The 16464-nt window shown below is 49.3% G+C and overlaps 1 protein-coding gene across 1 annotated transcript in view; it reads right to left on the reverse strand.

The window, feature by feature from the left end:
• Positions 1 to 16464, reverse strand: part of ARHGAP23 (Rho GTPase activating protein 23) — a 129224-nt gene that overhangs the window by 40077 nt on the left and 72683 nt on the right. Inside the window, exons 7-12 of the mRNA XM_084804720.1 lie at positions 13912 to 15514; positions 10493 to 10648; positions 8689 to 8800; positions 6401 to 6458; positions 5291 to 5428; positions 846 to 1148 (exon numbers count right to left, since the gene is read on the reverse strand). Of these exons, the coding sequence (XP_084660846.1) occupies positions 846 to 1148; positions 5291 to 5428; positions 6401 to 6458; positions 8689 to 8800; positions 10493 to 10648; positions 13912 to 15514 (2370 nt within the window). The remainder of the gene's footprint in view (positions 1 to 845; positions 1149 to 5290; positions 5429 to 6400; positions 6459 to 8688; positions 8801 to 10492; positions 10649 to 13911; positions 15515 to 16464) is intronic.

Raw genomic sequence — 16464 nt, forward strand, 5'->3', positions numbered from 1 at the left:
TTTTTTCAAAGCCCAGTGAGTTTCTAAATGAAGGGAACTCGTGAAATAGAAAGCAATTTTTGGAAAAAGCAACTTTTCATACCTCCCAATACCAAGAGGCCCAATTATGGACATGAACAATTGCTTGATCAGAGAATTGAGAGCATACACCAGGAGGCTGGACTGGAGAGGCAGGGGGGAGAGACAACACAAGCAGGAGTATTGTACTTTGCCCACTGTGTCTATGTCAAGTTCTGAGTGTGGACTGAGGCTTTTCCCCTTCCAGCAGCTTTTCTGCCTGGAACCCCCAAACCTATGTTTAAGCTCTCCTAAGTCAATAGCTCCCACTGGCATGGGATTCTCAGGAACTGCTGAAACTGATAGGACAACCAGTGGGCCCACACGCCTCCTCCCTCTGGCACAACAGTCATGTCTTTGGATTGCTATCCAAAGAAGATATAAGCATGTGTGGAAGAAAAGGATGCGCAGACAGAGGCTTCTTTGAAGCAAGTGGCTTTCTAGGTAGAACGGTGGCTTGCCTCTTCAGCAACAGCAGCTGCTGTTGTGGCAATTTCAAATAAACCTCTGGCTAAGTACACAGCTCCCCTCCCCATGTATGTGCATACTGCTTCTTTGGAACACATCCGTGTGCAGAAGTCATATTTCCATTCAGTAGCTGCAGGACCACAAAGTAGCTACAGATCCTGGCATGCCGTGGGAGCCCCTTGGCTGCTCACAGAGATGCATGCTGATTTGCAGTTGGCCTCTTCCCTATGGAAAAGGTAATCGATGGCGAGCAAGGAAAGAGGGGGCTGCAGACAGAGGGGCATTTGAAGACCCAGCAGCCAGCCACCACCAATTCTCACCTCGCCCTCGGCTTTGCTACTCTCCCTGATGGCTTTAATCCAGGCCAGCATGTCATCCCGATCCTCGGCCTGAAAGAGACATTCACAGAAGTCAGCGGTCGTCAGCCGGAAGACGTGCTTCCTCTTGGTGTCACTGTAGGAGATGTCTACCAGGCACGCTCGGATGCTGATTGGTGGCTGCTCCTCCTCACCTGGGGGCGGGGCCAAGGCCACGGCCTCCCGCCGGTCCTTGCACAAGTAGAGCGAGTGGGCACGTAGAACGGCAAAGGCCCGCTTCCACTGCCGGATGCCTCCGCCAACTTTCTGCAGAGGGGGAGAGGGAACATGTGGAGCGGTGGGGAAGAGAGAAAGGCACAGAGGGGAGGTGAAGAAAAAGCAGAAAGACAGAGAGAGTGGTGTGAGAGAGAGAGTCACCAGAGTTTGCCTATAACGATCTTATCTGGGCACTGCGTACAAATTCGGACAGGCAACATTTCAGCTTTATTGGATGGACACACACATACACACTAGACCCTAGGTAATTCAGTTTGAGCGCTGATGCTGTCTCAGGCCAACGAGACTAGCCTTCCCAACCTAGTGCCCTCCAGATGTGAGGGACTGCAACTCCTAGCATCCCCCAGCCACATGGCTGGGGGATGCTGGGAATTGTAGTCCAACACATCTGGAGGGCACCAGATTGGGCAAGTCTGAACTAGACAGTTGGACACCATCTCTTGCCCTCAGTTTCCCATCTGCTAAATATAGGAGGCTGCATTATACCACGCCAGTCATTGGTCCACCTAGTTCAGTATTTCCCGGATTGACTAGCAGTGGCTATCTGGGGTTTCAGACAAGAATCTTTTCCCAGCCCTATCTAGAGGTCCTGGGGACTTAATCTGAATTCTTCCTCTGTGTCTAAATTAAAACTACAATAAGGTTTTCACTAGCTACAATATCAGAAAATATTATCTACTTCTTCGAATAAAGGTTTTCCTCCCAAAGAACAGCTTTCAAGAGCTCAAAAAGTGCTGGGTTATTTAACAGATTTCTGCTTTTTGCCCTTCTTATGGATTTAACCTTCTTGACCAGTGTGAAAGCACACCACATTTTGAAACCGGGGTGGGTGTGGTGGGGTGATCAAACTAAATGTTTGCTTATTTGTAAGGCTGTCATCCATCTCCCGGCTTCCACATTTAAGTAAAATATTGCTGAAATCACAACATAGCTACCTTTTTGAGGATTGCGAAGGAATGGAACATCCACACATAGTTACCATGCTTTATTAGAAGAGAAAGCTGCTTTTAAATGTTGTTTTTCATCGCTGTGGGAATAGGTATCTGGAAACTTCAGGCATTCCACATATTATAATAATGCACCAAAACCAAAACTATTTAAAAAATCCAAATCCCATCAGTATTGTTGAAGACCCATTATTTTAAAAGTATAGTGGCAATGATTTCCAATGGGCATTGTTAGTGTCACTTGACTGTGTTTTCATATTAAACGGAGCAGCTCTTGCTAGATTTGAATAAGGGCCAAACAGCAAGCAACAGCAGCAGGCCCAAGTGTCTGAATCGGGTTGTTACCAAATCCACATAAAGATGGGCAACTGAACGTGCATTAGGAGCAGGTGCAAGGTGGGTGGGTTGCTGAGTCCTTTCCCCAACCGTTCATTCCCCCTGTAATTACTTCTCCTCAGCCATTTTTCTCCCGAGAGGAGACAGCTTCTGGTCTTGGAGCTCCCACCAGGAAACATCTGGGGATAAGCAATTTGGTGGGAGGAGAGATGCATAGGTGGGGTGCTGAACCCCACCTCCCATGCTGCATCTTAAAATAGTTCACCACCTGCTGTAGAGGGTTTTAGCAGGACCTACACTGGGTTATGCTGCTGTCCTGCCTAGTTTGGCCCTAACAGTGGAAGAAAAAGACATTCTTTAGGTGTGTTTTCCCATCAGCTTTGACACAAGGAGAAGAACGCTGGTTGTCACAGAGAGGAAGGCCAGGATCTCTTCTCGATCATCCCAGAGTGCAGGACACGGAATAATGGGCTCAAGTGACAGGAAGCCAGATTCTGGCTGAACATCAAGAAAAGCTTCCTGACTGTTAGAGCAGTACGACAATGGAACCAATGACCTAGGGAGGTGGTGGGCTCTCCCATACAGGAGGCATTCAAGATGAGGCTGGACAGCCATCTATCAGGGATGCTTTGACTTGGACTCCTGCACTGAGCAGGGGGTTGGAGTTGATGGTCTTATAGGCCTCTTCCAACCCTACTATTCTATGATTCTATTCTATGTGTCTGTGCAGCTCGCAGAGTGGCAGCCACTTCTGTTTCAGCCCCAAAAACAAATTGGTGGGAAAATTTTAATTTTAGATTATTCTAATTAAATATGTTAAAGCTTCCAGCCCTACTTTTTTTTACATAACATACTCTGCTTTTGCTATCTATTGGGAGGAGCAGAATACTGTAAAGAACACTGTTGCACCAGTACCAGGCCACTGAAAGTCCTAAACCCACACACACACAGCTTCTGAGCCTTCCCCAGATATTGCCCTTATGTCTTCCTTAGTGTTGCAGCCATAAGGACTTGAAATATCCTTTACAAAAACAAAACTAGGAATCTCAGGATGCTTCCTTCTGCATCTGATGCCAAGTTCCACCCTTGCACTGTGAGCCTGAAGAAGAACGGAACACACATAGTCCTCATAACAGTGGCCTACCTTACAGGGTTGTGGCAAGACTGAAGGCAATAAAGATGGTAAAGCCCTTTGCAAATTAAAAGTTCTCTGCAAAATAAATTAGTAGCAGTAGTTGCAGTTGACTCCTCCTAGTGATTAGACTGTCAATTGTTTGCATTTCCAGGCAGGGGTGAAATTCTCAAGGGTCTTCCTTAAATTTAAAGCAGCTTTCTAACCCTGGTGATGGAGGAGATAGCCCTCAACAAATGTATAGGCACAGTTTGCAACAGGTTCCAGTGTTCAAAAGTCTGGAGCTCCCCCTAGCTCGCATTAAAGACAAGGCAATATTTTACAATGAACTGCAAGAGCATCTACACTCTACACTGGGTAGGAGGCCCCATGAACAAATGTCTGCACAGTGGAGACTCTGCTTTATTCAAGCTCACCTAAGAAGCCCCATGATGCAGCTGTCTGTTACTCACAAACACACAAGATGAGCCCTGTTGGATCTGACATCAAGGGTCCACCATACCCAGCATCCTGTTTCCAACAGTGGCCAGCCAGATGCTTTGGAAAAGCCTATAAACAGGGGGCATGAGGGCAACAGCTTCTCCACTGTTGTTTTCCCCTATCACCACCACCCCACTCCCTTCCCAGCAGCTGATATTTGGAGATATACTATCTCTACACCCAGAGGTTCCATTTAGCTACTGTGGCTAATAGCCTTTGATACACCATATCCTCCATGAATTTGTCTAATCCCCTTTTACAGCCATGTAAACCAGTGCCATCATGACACCGTACTTGCGGCAGAGAGTTCCAGGCAGTAATTAGATGCTATATGAAGAAGCGCTTCCTTTTAAGAATGTAGGAAGCTGCCTGATACTGCGTCAGACCATTGGTCCATCTAGCCCAGTATTGACTGACTGGCAGCAATGGCTCTCCAGGGTTTCAGGCAGGAGTTTTTCCAACCCTACCTGGAGATGCCAGGGATCGAACCTGGGGCCTTCTGCACACATGCATTGTCCAGCCTGAATCTACTGCGACTCAATTTCATTGGGCACAGTGAGAAGGGAAGAAAAAGCTTTCTGTATGTCTACCTTCTCCAAATCATGCATAATTTTATAAACCTCTATCATGTCTCCTTTTCGTCATCTTTTCTTTTCTAAACCAGGATGGGGACCCTGTGGCCCTCCCAATGTTGTTGGACTCCAACTCCCATCAGCCCCAGCCATCATGGCCAACAGTCAAGGATGATGGGAGTTCTAGTCTAACATCATCGGATCATTTTGGTTGTCCTTTGCTGCACCTTTTCCAGCTCCACAGTATCCTTCTTGAGATGGGGAGACCAGAACTGTACATAACGTTCCCAAAGCAGTTGCACCACAGATTCATATAAAAAGGCATTACCGTACCAGCCGTTTGTTTGTTTTCAGTCCCTCTTCTAAAAATCCCTAGCACGGAATTTGCCTTTTCCACCACCACTTCTTCACTCTTGAAATCAACAGCACTTTGGTCAAGTCCTGACTATTTACTTCTCCCATTGATTTCAAGGGGGATGTAAGGGCAACTAACTTAGCCTGGACCCAACCCTTGGAGCTGACGCTTTCTTTGACCTGCCATCTCCACCATGACCCCAAAATTCCATTCCTGGTTAGTCACCGCCAGTTCGGATCCCATCTATGTATATGCGAAGTTGGGATTCTTCCACCTCACCGCACGGACACACACACCCAAATTCTGTCCCTTCCTGCTTGGAACAGCCTTGAAAGAAGTGACACACACACCTTGCCTTTCTTGGTAAGGATCTGTTTGTAGTGGAGCCAGCCTTCTTTCCTCACATCGCTGAAAGTGACATCCGACAGGTCAGAGGTCGAATGGCGCTTTGATCGGGTGTCTTCGGAGGTGCCCAGGCTGTCCAAAGACTGCAAGGGAAGGGAAAGACAAAGACGGTTTGATGGGTGTCATCAGAGGATGAGAAGGAGGCTGCTGCTCAAGTACAGGGGGAGGAGAGAGAAAGAGAGAGAAGGCTGCTGGATATAGAAGGATGGCAGCTCGGGCTGGGCCGAGGAACAGAATGGCCACCTGGGCGGGGGCAGCGTGTTGCTTGAGTGGAAAGATGACGAAGCACTTCTCAAGCACGGGGTGAGGAAGGGGTAAAAAAGACTATGGATGAAGAAAATGTGACTTGAGAATGGAGATGGAGGAGCAGTGGAGAAAGGGAGAGCTGGCTGGGCAACAGCACTCATGAACAGCTCTGGCACTTGCCACCTGAATACCAGTTCAAACTTAGCCCAACTAGCAGCCGTTTCCCTAAAGTGAGCTCACACGCGCATGCATATGCTTGAGAAGCAGGGCCACCAGCCAGTGTCAGACTGTAATCTCAGATTCTAACCTGTGAACGATTAGCACCTCTTTAATAAGGGCTGGGCAAATGCGGGAGGTCCAGGGATTACTCCCCACCCCCTCAGTGGGCTGCATACACACCTTAAAAGAAAAGGTGTCCATAGTGGCTAGAGAGCATCACAAAGGACAACACTGGCTTGTTTGCAAGCTAATTTTGACCCTTTGGCTGCTCTGTAGCCACTATGGGCGCCATGTTTTTTGGGGGGGCAGCATGTAGTCCACAGGCCACGTGTTGCACACCCCTGTCTTTATCTCCCATAAGCCCCTCCACAAATTCCATGGAGGTCAGGATGTCCACACTTGACTCCCAGACTTTCTAAACCATAGAGGAGGAGCTAGAAAGACAGTGTCTGGGTGTGCTGTTGGTTGGGGGGTTCTATGTGCATTCTGTAGATTCACAATAACCATGTGGTATGCAGGAAAAGGACAAGCAAAATCTAGTGATCCATATATTTTTTTAAAGGGAGGCTCACAAAGACACAAGCACTTACTCCGTCAGTGAAGAAGCTTCTTAACATGCGGAGGCTTGGCACGCGGCTTGGCAACCTCCTAGGGAGAAAGCGTCAGTACAGTTGGCACAAGCAGTGCAAACCCAAAAGGGAACTAGCAAGCTCTGCTCACTTCAACAAGTCCAAAGAAAAAACATACTAACAAATATTCTCAGTTGCATCTGGTGAAGTAGGCTCTGACCCATGAAAACATACATTTGTGGCCAGCCAAAACCATGACCCAGTGGTTAGGAGGCCTGCATGTAATACCAACAGGCCAAAGGCGTTGAATCTGCATGTAATGCCAATAGGCCAAGCCATGACCCAGTGGTTAGGAGGCCTGCATGTAATACCAATAGGCCAAAGGCATTGAACCTGCATGTAATGCCAATAGACCAAGCCATGACCCAGTGGTTAGGAGGCCTGCATGTAATACCAATAGGCCAAAGGCGCTTAACTTGCATGTAATGCCAATAGGCCAAAGGTGTTTGAACCTGCATGTAATGCCAATAGGCCAAGCCATGACCCAGTGGTTAGGAGGCCTGCATGTAATACCGATAGGCCAAAGGCGTTGAACCTGCATGTAATGCCAATAGGCCAAGCCATGACCCAGTGGTTAGGAGGCCTGCATGTAATACCGATAGGCCAAAGGCGTTGAACCTGCATGTAATGCCAATAGGCCAAGCCATGACCCAGTGGTTAGGAGGCCTGCATGTAATACCGATAGGCCAAAGGCGTTGAACCTGCATGTAATGCCAAGAGGCCAAACCATGACCCAGTGGTTAGGAGGCCTGCATGTAATGCCAATAGGCCAAAGGCGTTGAACTTGCATGTAATGCCAATAGGCCAAAGGCGTTTGAACCTGCATGTAATGCCAATAGGCCAAGCCATGACCCAGCGGTTAGGAGGCCTGCATGTAATGCCGATAGGCCAAAGGCGTTGAACCTGCATGTAATGCCAATAGGCCAAGCCATGACCCAGCGGTTAGGAGGCCTGCATGTAATACCGATAGGTCAAAGGCGTTGAACTTGCATGTAATGCCAATAGGCCAAAGGCGTTGAACCTGCATGTAATGCCAATAGGCCAAAGGCGTTGAACCTGCATGTAATGCCAATAGGCCAAAGGCGTTGAACCTGCATGTAATGCCAATAGGCCAAAGGCGTTGAACCTGCATGTAATACCAATAGGCCAAAGGCGTTGAACCTGCATGTAATGCCAATAGGCCAAGCCATGACCCAGCAGTTAGGAGGCCTGCATGTAATGCCGATAGGCCAAAGGCGATGAACCTCTTTCAGTCTGAGAGCTAATCTCCATTCTGGAGATGCTCTTGGGGCCGCATTCTAGTGTTGGGCAGAGCCAAAGGCAAAAGGGGCAGAGCCAAAACCACCAGCATATTTTAGCGTAAAGCTCTTGCTGCCAGTAATTAACCCTTAGGAAAGGCATTTCAAACTTTCAGAATGAGGAAAAGCTGTGTAAACACCAGGAAACCACCAAACAATTGGTGTTCAGGAGAAAGGAGGTGTGGCCATCTTGGGAACCCCAGATGGCCGGATTGAGACCCCAAGAGGGGGTTCTGCACTCCTGCAATAGGCAGTGGTGCACCCAGGAGAAGGGTTACTGTACTAATGATTCTACACAGACAATCTACACACGATTGCACAAAGCGTATTTATACATGGGGAAGGCTGTCGCTCAGCAGCAGAGGACACACTTTGGATGCAGAAGGTCCCTCCCAGGTTCAGTCCCCTGCATTCCCAGTTAAAGGATCTCAGTTAGCAGGGTTGGGCAATTTTGGAGAACTGCTGCCAGTTGGACTAAAAGGTCCAACTGGCAGCATCGAGACAGCTTCATATCTTCACATTTCTTTAGGGAGCCGCAGGGCTCTTGGTAGGTTGTGCTGCAAAGACCGGAGGTCAAAGGTAGAGGATAGTTCTTTCAGAGAGATGAAGTGGCCTGAAAGAAAGATCACTGCTCATGGTGTGTACATAATTTCATCTCTCGTAAACAGGTTTAGCAAGTTTTTTTAATACTGCTCCAAAAACCTGTTTGCCCAGAGATGAAATGTGCGTATCATGGGATGCAAAACCGCTCTCAAAGCTCTTGCTTAGAAATTATTGTCTGCCGCCAGCCTGATGCAGTTGCTCTTCCGGAACTGGTTCCCAATGCTGGGACAAATCAAAATAATTCAGAAACAATCCACAGCCTTTCCCGCCCCCCACTCCACCTCCATCAACAGCAACTAACAAGGATTTGGGAGAGGGAAGGGGGAAGGTGCAGGGAACCACACCCACCTCAGAAGCTTCCCCTCATCCCGAAATGTGTTCAGACCATCATCACATGACTTGGAGCGTTCTGTGGTTATGGCTAAGAGGTAGGAAGACCGGCGACTGGCTTTGATGTTGCCTGCAGAAGCAATGACAGAGGAAAGCAAGGATGAGCGGCAGGCGTTGAAGGGGCCTAGAAAGGCCATCTAATCCAACCATCCCCCAGAGACCAACTTGCATAGAGATGCAGAGAGATATAATGACAACTCAAATTATAGAAAGGGGCAGGCTCTGTAGTAGGAAAGTTAAACAAATGGCACGCACAAGAAATACCAGTTACATTCTACCTTGGCTCCTGCTTACACATTTTTCACTTGTAATTCTTACTCTTAAAGGCCCATCTATATTTGAGCAAATGCATGAGAGCCATAAAACAAGATTCCACCTTGGCATATATGGGAAATGGGGAGGGGCTCAGCTACATGGATTCTGACCTGTATGGATTCAAAAATGTTTACATCTAGATGCTATTAAGTATTAATATCAACAACATCAACATTTACATTTTCTTAAAAGCAAGTACATATGTGGACCGCTGGGCCTCAGAAGCAGTTCTTCCCCAAACTTCTGGTAGCTGGAAGACACACTGTTTCAGAGCTCCTGCGCTAAAACTCAAGGCCCATTTTTTGCTGATAGCCCCAAAGGTTTACTATTCAAGCGTGAAAGTATTAAAATGGCCTGCCCTCGGCACTTTCTGTATGTCTGTATGAGTCGTAGTTCTGAGAGCACTTTCTTCAATACAAGGAGGCCTGGACAGTGGTTCACACACAGAGAGCGGGCAGCCTCTTCCATGGGTAGGGTGAGTAATTTGGGCTCATGGGAGCCTTCATTCTATCACCACCACCATCCCTGGGCCCCGCTTCATACTAGCAATTCTTTCACAGCACACATTCTGACTGCCTTAGAAGTCTACCGTTTAAGACTGTTGGCTTTCAAAGTCTTTCCCCCCCCTGTCATCTTATGATTCAGCTTCAGTGGAATTTGACACAAATCATACCACCGTGTTTTTTGTTTTCTTTTAACACAGCTAACCAATCTGGGGAGAACAATTCTCTAGCAAATTCTCCTATAGCTTAAATTTTTTTGCAAATGCCAAAAGCCAACAAAATCTGTATTTTTCTGATTTGAATAAATATGCTGCAGCCTTCCCAGTTATGAATGCTGTTTGATTTAATGGTTGGGGGGGAGCCTCCCCCCCCCAGTATTTAAATTTCAGAACTGAGCAAGCTGGTAATTACTGTGCCCTTGCCTTAAAATTCATCAATTCATTCCGAGTTCAGACTGAAAGATGATTTTAAAAAAAGAATGTTTAATTTTAAATGCAAAATTTTGAAGGGTTTGAAATTGAGTAAGTCAACTTCTAAAATTTTGCCAATGGCTAAAAGGTGCATGATATGCTGTTTGAGCTCCAGCCTTTAAGCAGCCTTGCATTTAAGCACTAGCCTGGTAGACACAGGCAATGAGGAACTGCATACAGGAGACAGCATGTCAGATGAGTAGTCTAGCGGAGCAGGGATGTAGCTCTCCACCTCTCCTCTGCAAGCCCCCAGCAGGCTAGTAACTATTTTTGCAGGCTAGTAACTGTTGTGGGCTTATTTCCAAGGCTGCCTTTAAGCCTAGCGTAACATTTGGCTCCACCAATAGGCAAGGCTCTCTCCACTGGGTAGGAATTTCAGGTAGGCCTGCTAGCACTTCACCTTTTCTTTGCCATTTCTAGCCCATTTCTAACCCATGCAGAGCCAGAGGATGGCAAGGCTGGGCTGGTACTTACTGCAATCCTGGGAGTAATGGCGATTGATGGCGAAGGTGAAAGTGGGTGAGGAGGGGCTAGCCGACAGCACAGGGGCGGAATTCATGGCACTGGAGACGACGGAGGAGGCAGGAATGTGCTTTGCCTTCAAGTCAATGCTGGGGCTCGTTGGCTCATCTGGAACAGCAGAGCAGAACATAAAATGACAGACCAGGGAGGGGAGGGCCAAATATTTGACAGAGTCCCCCAAGAATTATTCCAAGAGCTTGGAGAACCTGCCCCTAACCTTCTCTTCCTGCTTATCAACCAGTGCTCAAGAAATCAGCACGGAGAGCAGATTAAGGACTACGGAAGTGAGCACTCTCACTGGAGAGAGGGAGGAGTCCCTTGCCACAAGCTGTGGGGCTCTTGCCCGGGGGCCCACAGAAATGTGAAGCTGGTTCTAGATGACATGGCCCATGCCAGAGGGTTTGCGATAAATGGACAACGAGGGATGGAGGAGGGAAAGAGGCGAATCGCTGACCCAGGAGTGATCTGAAGTGGAGTAAGGAACAGACGAATAGAAGCAGGAGAGTAGCCTAGGATACCTAGGGGAGGAGAGGGGGGTTACAAATAGGAACTCAAGAGAGCGTGAGCCTGAGAAATAGGTGGCTGAGGCATGAGGAGCAGAGCAGAGGGCATGGTAGAGAGCTGAGGCTTCAGGGAGGAGGAATTGGAAACAGCGAAGGCACACACCCATCTCCAAATACCATCTTCCCCTCCCTTCCCTGCAAGGTGCAATGCAACATCAAAACATCTTGAATTGCATCAAACAAAGTAGCATCTGGGCCAGTCCCCCAATCACCCTTTCAATCCATTACCAAAGCAACAGTGATGAGGTTAAATGGAAGATGGGCTAAGGAAAAACAAACAATTGCCGGGTTTTCCTCTTCATGCCTCCCTCAGCTGGTTTATGCTCTGCCAGGCATCATCACAAAATCCCTCTTTGGATGATGCTGCAGTGGGCTAAGGAGGAGGTGGTGAGCAAAGGCAAGGAGGTTACCTAAGCAAGTAATCCGAAGAGATCAGATTGTTGGTGGTGGGAGGAGATCCGGCTCCCTTTGAACCAACACCGTGCTGTCTTTGCCCAGTTTTGAATAATTCAGGGTGCAGTCCTTTGGCCGCTAGTCAGGGGCTAGATGGCCATAGGATAGGTCCGTTCCCGGGCACAGACCTCGGAGCCCGTGCTCCGAGGTCAGTTCCCTGAGAACCGACCTCCACTCTCTCCTGCACTGCCTCATAGGGAGCATGGATTGGCCCTGCACTCTGTGCTTGGAAGAGCACGGAGCGGCGAAAACGGGGCATTCCTGGGGGCAGGAAGGGCGGAAGTGCTGTTCCGACACTTCCTATGTGTCATCCAGCATCCGCTGCCCCCTGCTCCAACTTCCTGAAGCTAGACAGCCGAAATTGGCTGTCTAGTTGAAATGCAGGGCGGCTGAAGCCTGGAGGGGATGATCCCCTTCACGCTGCTCCTGCCCTGCACTGGATAGCCGGTTGCCTCCGAGTTCGGATTGTGCCATCAATTTCCCCACCCTCATCCACCTGCAAAGAAGAAAAAAAATCACTCGTAATGCGATGTTGGCTAGTCTCATGGGTATTTCGCACATAACCCAAGCCACATGGGATACACATACCTGTGAGTAGCTCTTGCATGGATGGGGCAATGAATGATCCAGCTGGGGGGGGAGGTAAATCACAAGGGTCCAAACCACAGCATCAGCACCCCGCAAGGAAGGAGGGTGCAATTTCCTGGGAACTACCTAAGCAACTGATCCCACCCACGTGACTGGGTCATTTAAACATTATCCCGGCTGTTTGGAAGCCACTCACAAAAAAGCAGCTCCCACCTAGATCAAAAAACGTTTTAAAAGTAGGAACATACAAGAATTTTGTTCCTATTTGCAAATCCCGCAAACATTTCCTGTTCGCAACCCCGAGTGCGAACACAAGCAGGAATGCAACTCTCAGGAAATTTTTGCATTTCCCGAACTTGTGTTCACATTCAAAAGTGCGCACGTGTACAGATTCTCCAGATCCACATTTTCATGCTTCAGCATATTGTGGACAGGATGCACATTTTTGACTGGGAAAATGCACATTTTTAAAAATGCCTATTTTTTTTTCAATTGGGAAAAAAACCACATTTTAAAAAATTCAAATTTTTCCCCAATCAGAAAAAAAGACATTTACATTCGGGAACACAAACAAAGTGAAACGAGCCTTGAGGAATTCGAGAACCTCAACGAGCTTGAACACTGCATGTTCACCCATCCCTATTAAAAAGTCCCACAGGTTGGGCAGGAAGCAGGTGGCAAAAGCTACAGCCAAGGTGGGCCACCTGTAGCTCCACCTACAGTACTGTGCAAAAGTCTTAGGCCACCACCGGCTTTGTTGTTTTAGCAAAGTTTTAATGACCATCCATAATTATTTTTCGGTCTCTGTATTGAGATACAAACAGGAAATATGTACAGGCAAAAGTACTGTACATCATGACCATGGTGTGATGTCACCATGCTTCAGTGGGTGAGGTCACCCCAACAGTGATAGCTCTGACCACTTCTATATTGCGCAAGGGTTCGCTGGAAAGCGGACAGGGCTGCCATGAAGAGTGTAGTTATTTCACCTGGAGAAAGCCCTGCCCATGCACTGTGGGTGGGTCTATACTTTGGCTGCAGTTTGTCCCAGCTTTTGCATCCTCTCCACTGTTTGCTCCCTGAGTCCCTGCACTGAGAAATCCGGAGGCCTCTTCAGCCAAGAACCACTCGGCCAGTCTCCCCTTCCTGCTCAACCACAACCAGGGGCCCAAGGGGTTGAAATCTCCACCCTGCTCCCCTTCTTCACATTGTAGGATCTTGCCTATACTATACCTAAAGCATGGAGCCAAGTGCAGAACTAAATTTGGGGCATGCTTGCACCCACCTTTCAAAACAGTAGCAGTGTACCTGCACATTAGCATCACCAAAAGAAGGAAGAGGGGCTCATCCAGGTAAAACAAGTCACTATGAATGGGTCCTTTTGCCCGCAACCTCCCAGGAAAGTCCTGGGTATTTCTGCCTGCCAGCACAAAAGGGTTTCTATTGCCAGGAGCATCCCGGGATCTCCTGAAGGCGTGGCCTCGTGACAGTGATGGGAAAGTACACTGACTCCATTGAGCCAGCTGGGATGGGCCGAAGTCCGGGGAGGGAAAGATTAAAGAAGCCTTCACCAACTGGGTCCCCCCAGTTGTGTTGGACTACAACTCCCATCACCCCAGCCAGGAAATCCTCCCTGTGGAACTTGCACTGGCCTCCTCCAATTCTTCAAACTCGCCTCAAAACTTTGCAATAGGGAGAACTCGGCAGCAAACGTACACTGGTCCAACGCCTCTTTCCCAAGTACAGCAACCTGCATTCTCTACTTACCAATAAATGGGATGGACGCGAGTGAATCCTCCGGTGTAGCCAACGGGGCTACTCCTCGTTTGCTCTCTTTACTGGCTGCCAGCACCAGCGGAGCCGGATCGCAAATGTCTGTTTCCTTCATGTCATCCGGGAAGACAAAATTCATCTGCCTTGCGGGAGGGGGCATTTTGCGTCCAGTTGGGGGCTTCTGCCGGAGAACCACCTCGTCCCTTTTATCCTCAGCCTCAGGCTGCAGCCGTTCCGTAGCCAGAGATGGAGAAGCCTGATCAAGAGGCCTCGTGTCATTCTCTTGTTTGGTTGGTCTTTGGTCCATCGGGGTCTCGGGGCTACTGCCCAAGGGAGGGTCCGGGCAAGGAACAGGGGCATTTGGGAGCACAGCGGTGGGCAAAGACCTCTCAACGTAAGGTGGCGTTGAGTGGTTTCCTTGCCTTTGAGAAAGATTAAATGTCGGAAGGTCACCAAAAGTAGCATCCCGGAAAGAAAGGGCATGGAGCAAACCAGTCCGGCGCTGGAATGAGGGGCTGTAGCTCCGGTACCCAATATACCCAGAATCATCAATGCTCTGGAGGTTGGGTTGGGAAGGGTGTTTTTGCACATGCACAGGGGGTGGATCCCTGGAAGAGGCAGAAGGAATATAAGAACCTGGCTGGTTAGGCTGGGCTCGGTTAATTTGCCCGTGCCGGTAAAACCTGTCTGGTGGCCACATACACCTCTCGTATCTAGGAGAAACCAAGGCACCCTGTTCAAGAGCTTCCAAGGATTGCCCATATTTCACCAGATAGTTATCTGATCTGGCCCGGTAACTCCAGCCTTCATGGGCAGGGGACTGGATTAAGGTGTCTTGGGAAGCACTGTGAGGCCAACCCCGGGGGGCCGGGGCATCCCCCAGACGGTCTTGTGAGACGCTCCGGTAGCGAGGTGGCATGGCACAGCGGCGCTCCTCTGACGAGCTTCGCCGTGGCACTTGGCTCGAGATCCAGTTGGACAAGGCCTGTTGGCATTCTAGACGGCTGACAGATTTGGGGCCGGCCCCGATGCAGTCCCGGGAGGGCCGGCCCTCACGGGGAGTGTCTTTCAACCCGCCATGAGATCGATGGTCAGGAAGATGTTTGGGGGGCCCGTAGCAGGCGTGGTTGGGCATAGAGGGAGTGGGAGGGACACAGTACCTCTCAGGCAACGGGGAGGCTATAGAACCAGGGCAACTGCTATTGGAGTAGCGGGAGAAAGAACCAGAAGCTGGGAGGGGCCTCGGGACAGGCACCCTCGGAGTCACTCCATATGGGATCTCCTCTGTGCGGTGGGCAGGGCTGGAATGGTTGCTACTGAAGTTCTGTGGGGACTCAGCCCAGGCACTCGAGGGGGTTCTGTGGACTGCAGTGCTGTTCAAGGCAGAAGATGGGCCTGAGGACCCCGAATGGTATGGCTGTCTGTTGTCCACCTGCTGTCCCTGGTACGTCTCAGCTGCTGAAACATCCCGAGGGGAGGGCCGTGACTGGAACGGGTACGTTTTACGAGGATAGCATATGGGGGGCGGCTCAGGGATGCTCTGGGCCCCTCCGGAGTACGGTTCATTGCCCTTTAAGTAGGCATCTTGAGAATATGCCTGGAGAAGGGGGGGGAGAAAAAATGAGTAAGGATAGGGTTGGCAGCTGAGTAATCAAGAGGCAACTCTTTACCCGTACAGAGAAGTAGGCTACCAATGACGGGGAGATAGTTGTTACATTTTCTCACCAAAACATGTGGCTGCGTATACCAGCATTATATACTAGGTGCCAGCAACTGCTTGTGTCTGGCCCAATCCCGCCCCCCAGAAATGTGTCGCCTGACTTTCCAGATGCCAACCAAGTGGCAAGAGCAGAGCTTGGAGGTAGCAGTGCTTTGAAGAGGAAGGCCTTGGCCGATCATCTCTCATCCCCTTCCCAAAGCAGCCCTCTAGCAAAAACAGTTTCTGACCTGAATTATGCACACACACATATGCACACACTCTGGAGCCTGGCAGTAAACTATCTGGCGGCGTGGGGGGGGGGGGGATATTCGCCCCTCTGCATCCATTTGCATCCCTCTCCCCAAGCAGCACACAGCCCACCCCCTGAACTTGGGCACTTTTGAGTGCTTCTTTCCCCTTCTGCAGACTTCCTCCTTGGCAAGCATGGCTGCTCTCCAGCTCCCTGGCACTCATCCCCTGCTTCCCAATCTACTCTGTATCTGCAGCCTCCATGCCATCATTAAAGCCCCTCCAGTTTCTAGACTGGGGAATGTATGACCCTCCAGATGCTGTTGGACTCCAACGCCCATCAGCCAATGGTGAGGGGAGTTGCAGTCCAACAACATCTGGAGACCCATACGTTCCCCAACCCTGTTCTAGACCCTGTTTGAGATTTTCCCCTCAGCCAAAAGCACCTTTCACATTCCCCTACAGCAGCCTTGCAAATTCACAAGATGCTGTGCAATCACAGCAGTTCAGTCCATGGCTAGCAGCATGTATGGGCTTGCAGAGTTTCTAGCCCATGCAATCTTTATACATGAGATGCTGTCCTATATGGTGTCTGTCTC

Source organism: Heloderma suspectum, chromosome 6 (genome assembly GCF_057233095.1).
Source record: "Heloderma suspectum isolate Gila_16-S chromosome 6, 16-S_ref, whole genome shotgun sequence".
In the NCBI taxonomy this organism is placed as follows: domain Eukaryota; kingdom Metazoa; phylum Chordata; class Lepidosauria; order Squamata; family Helodermatidae; genus Heloderma; species Heloderma suspectum.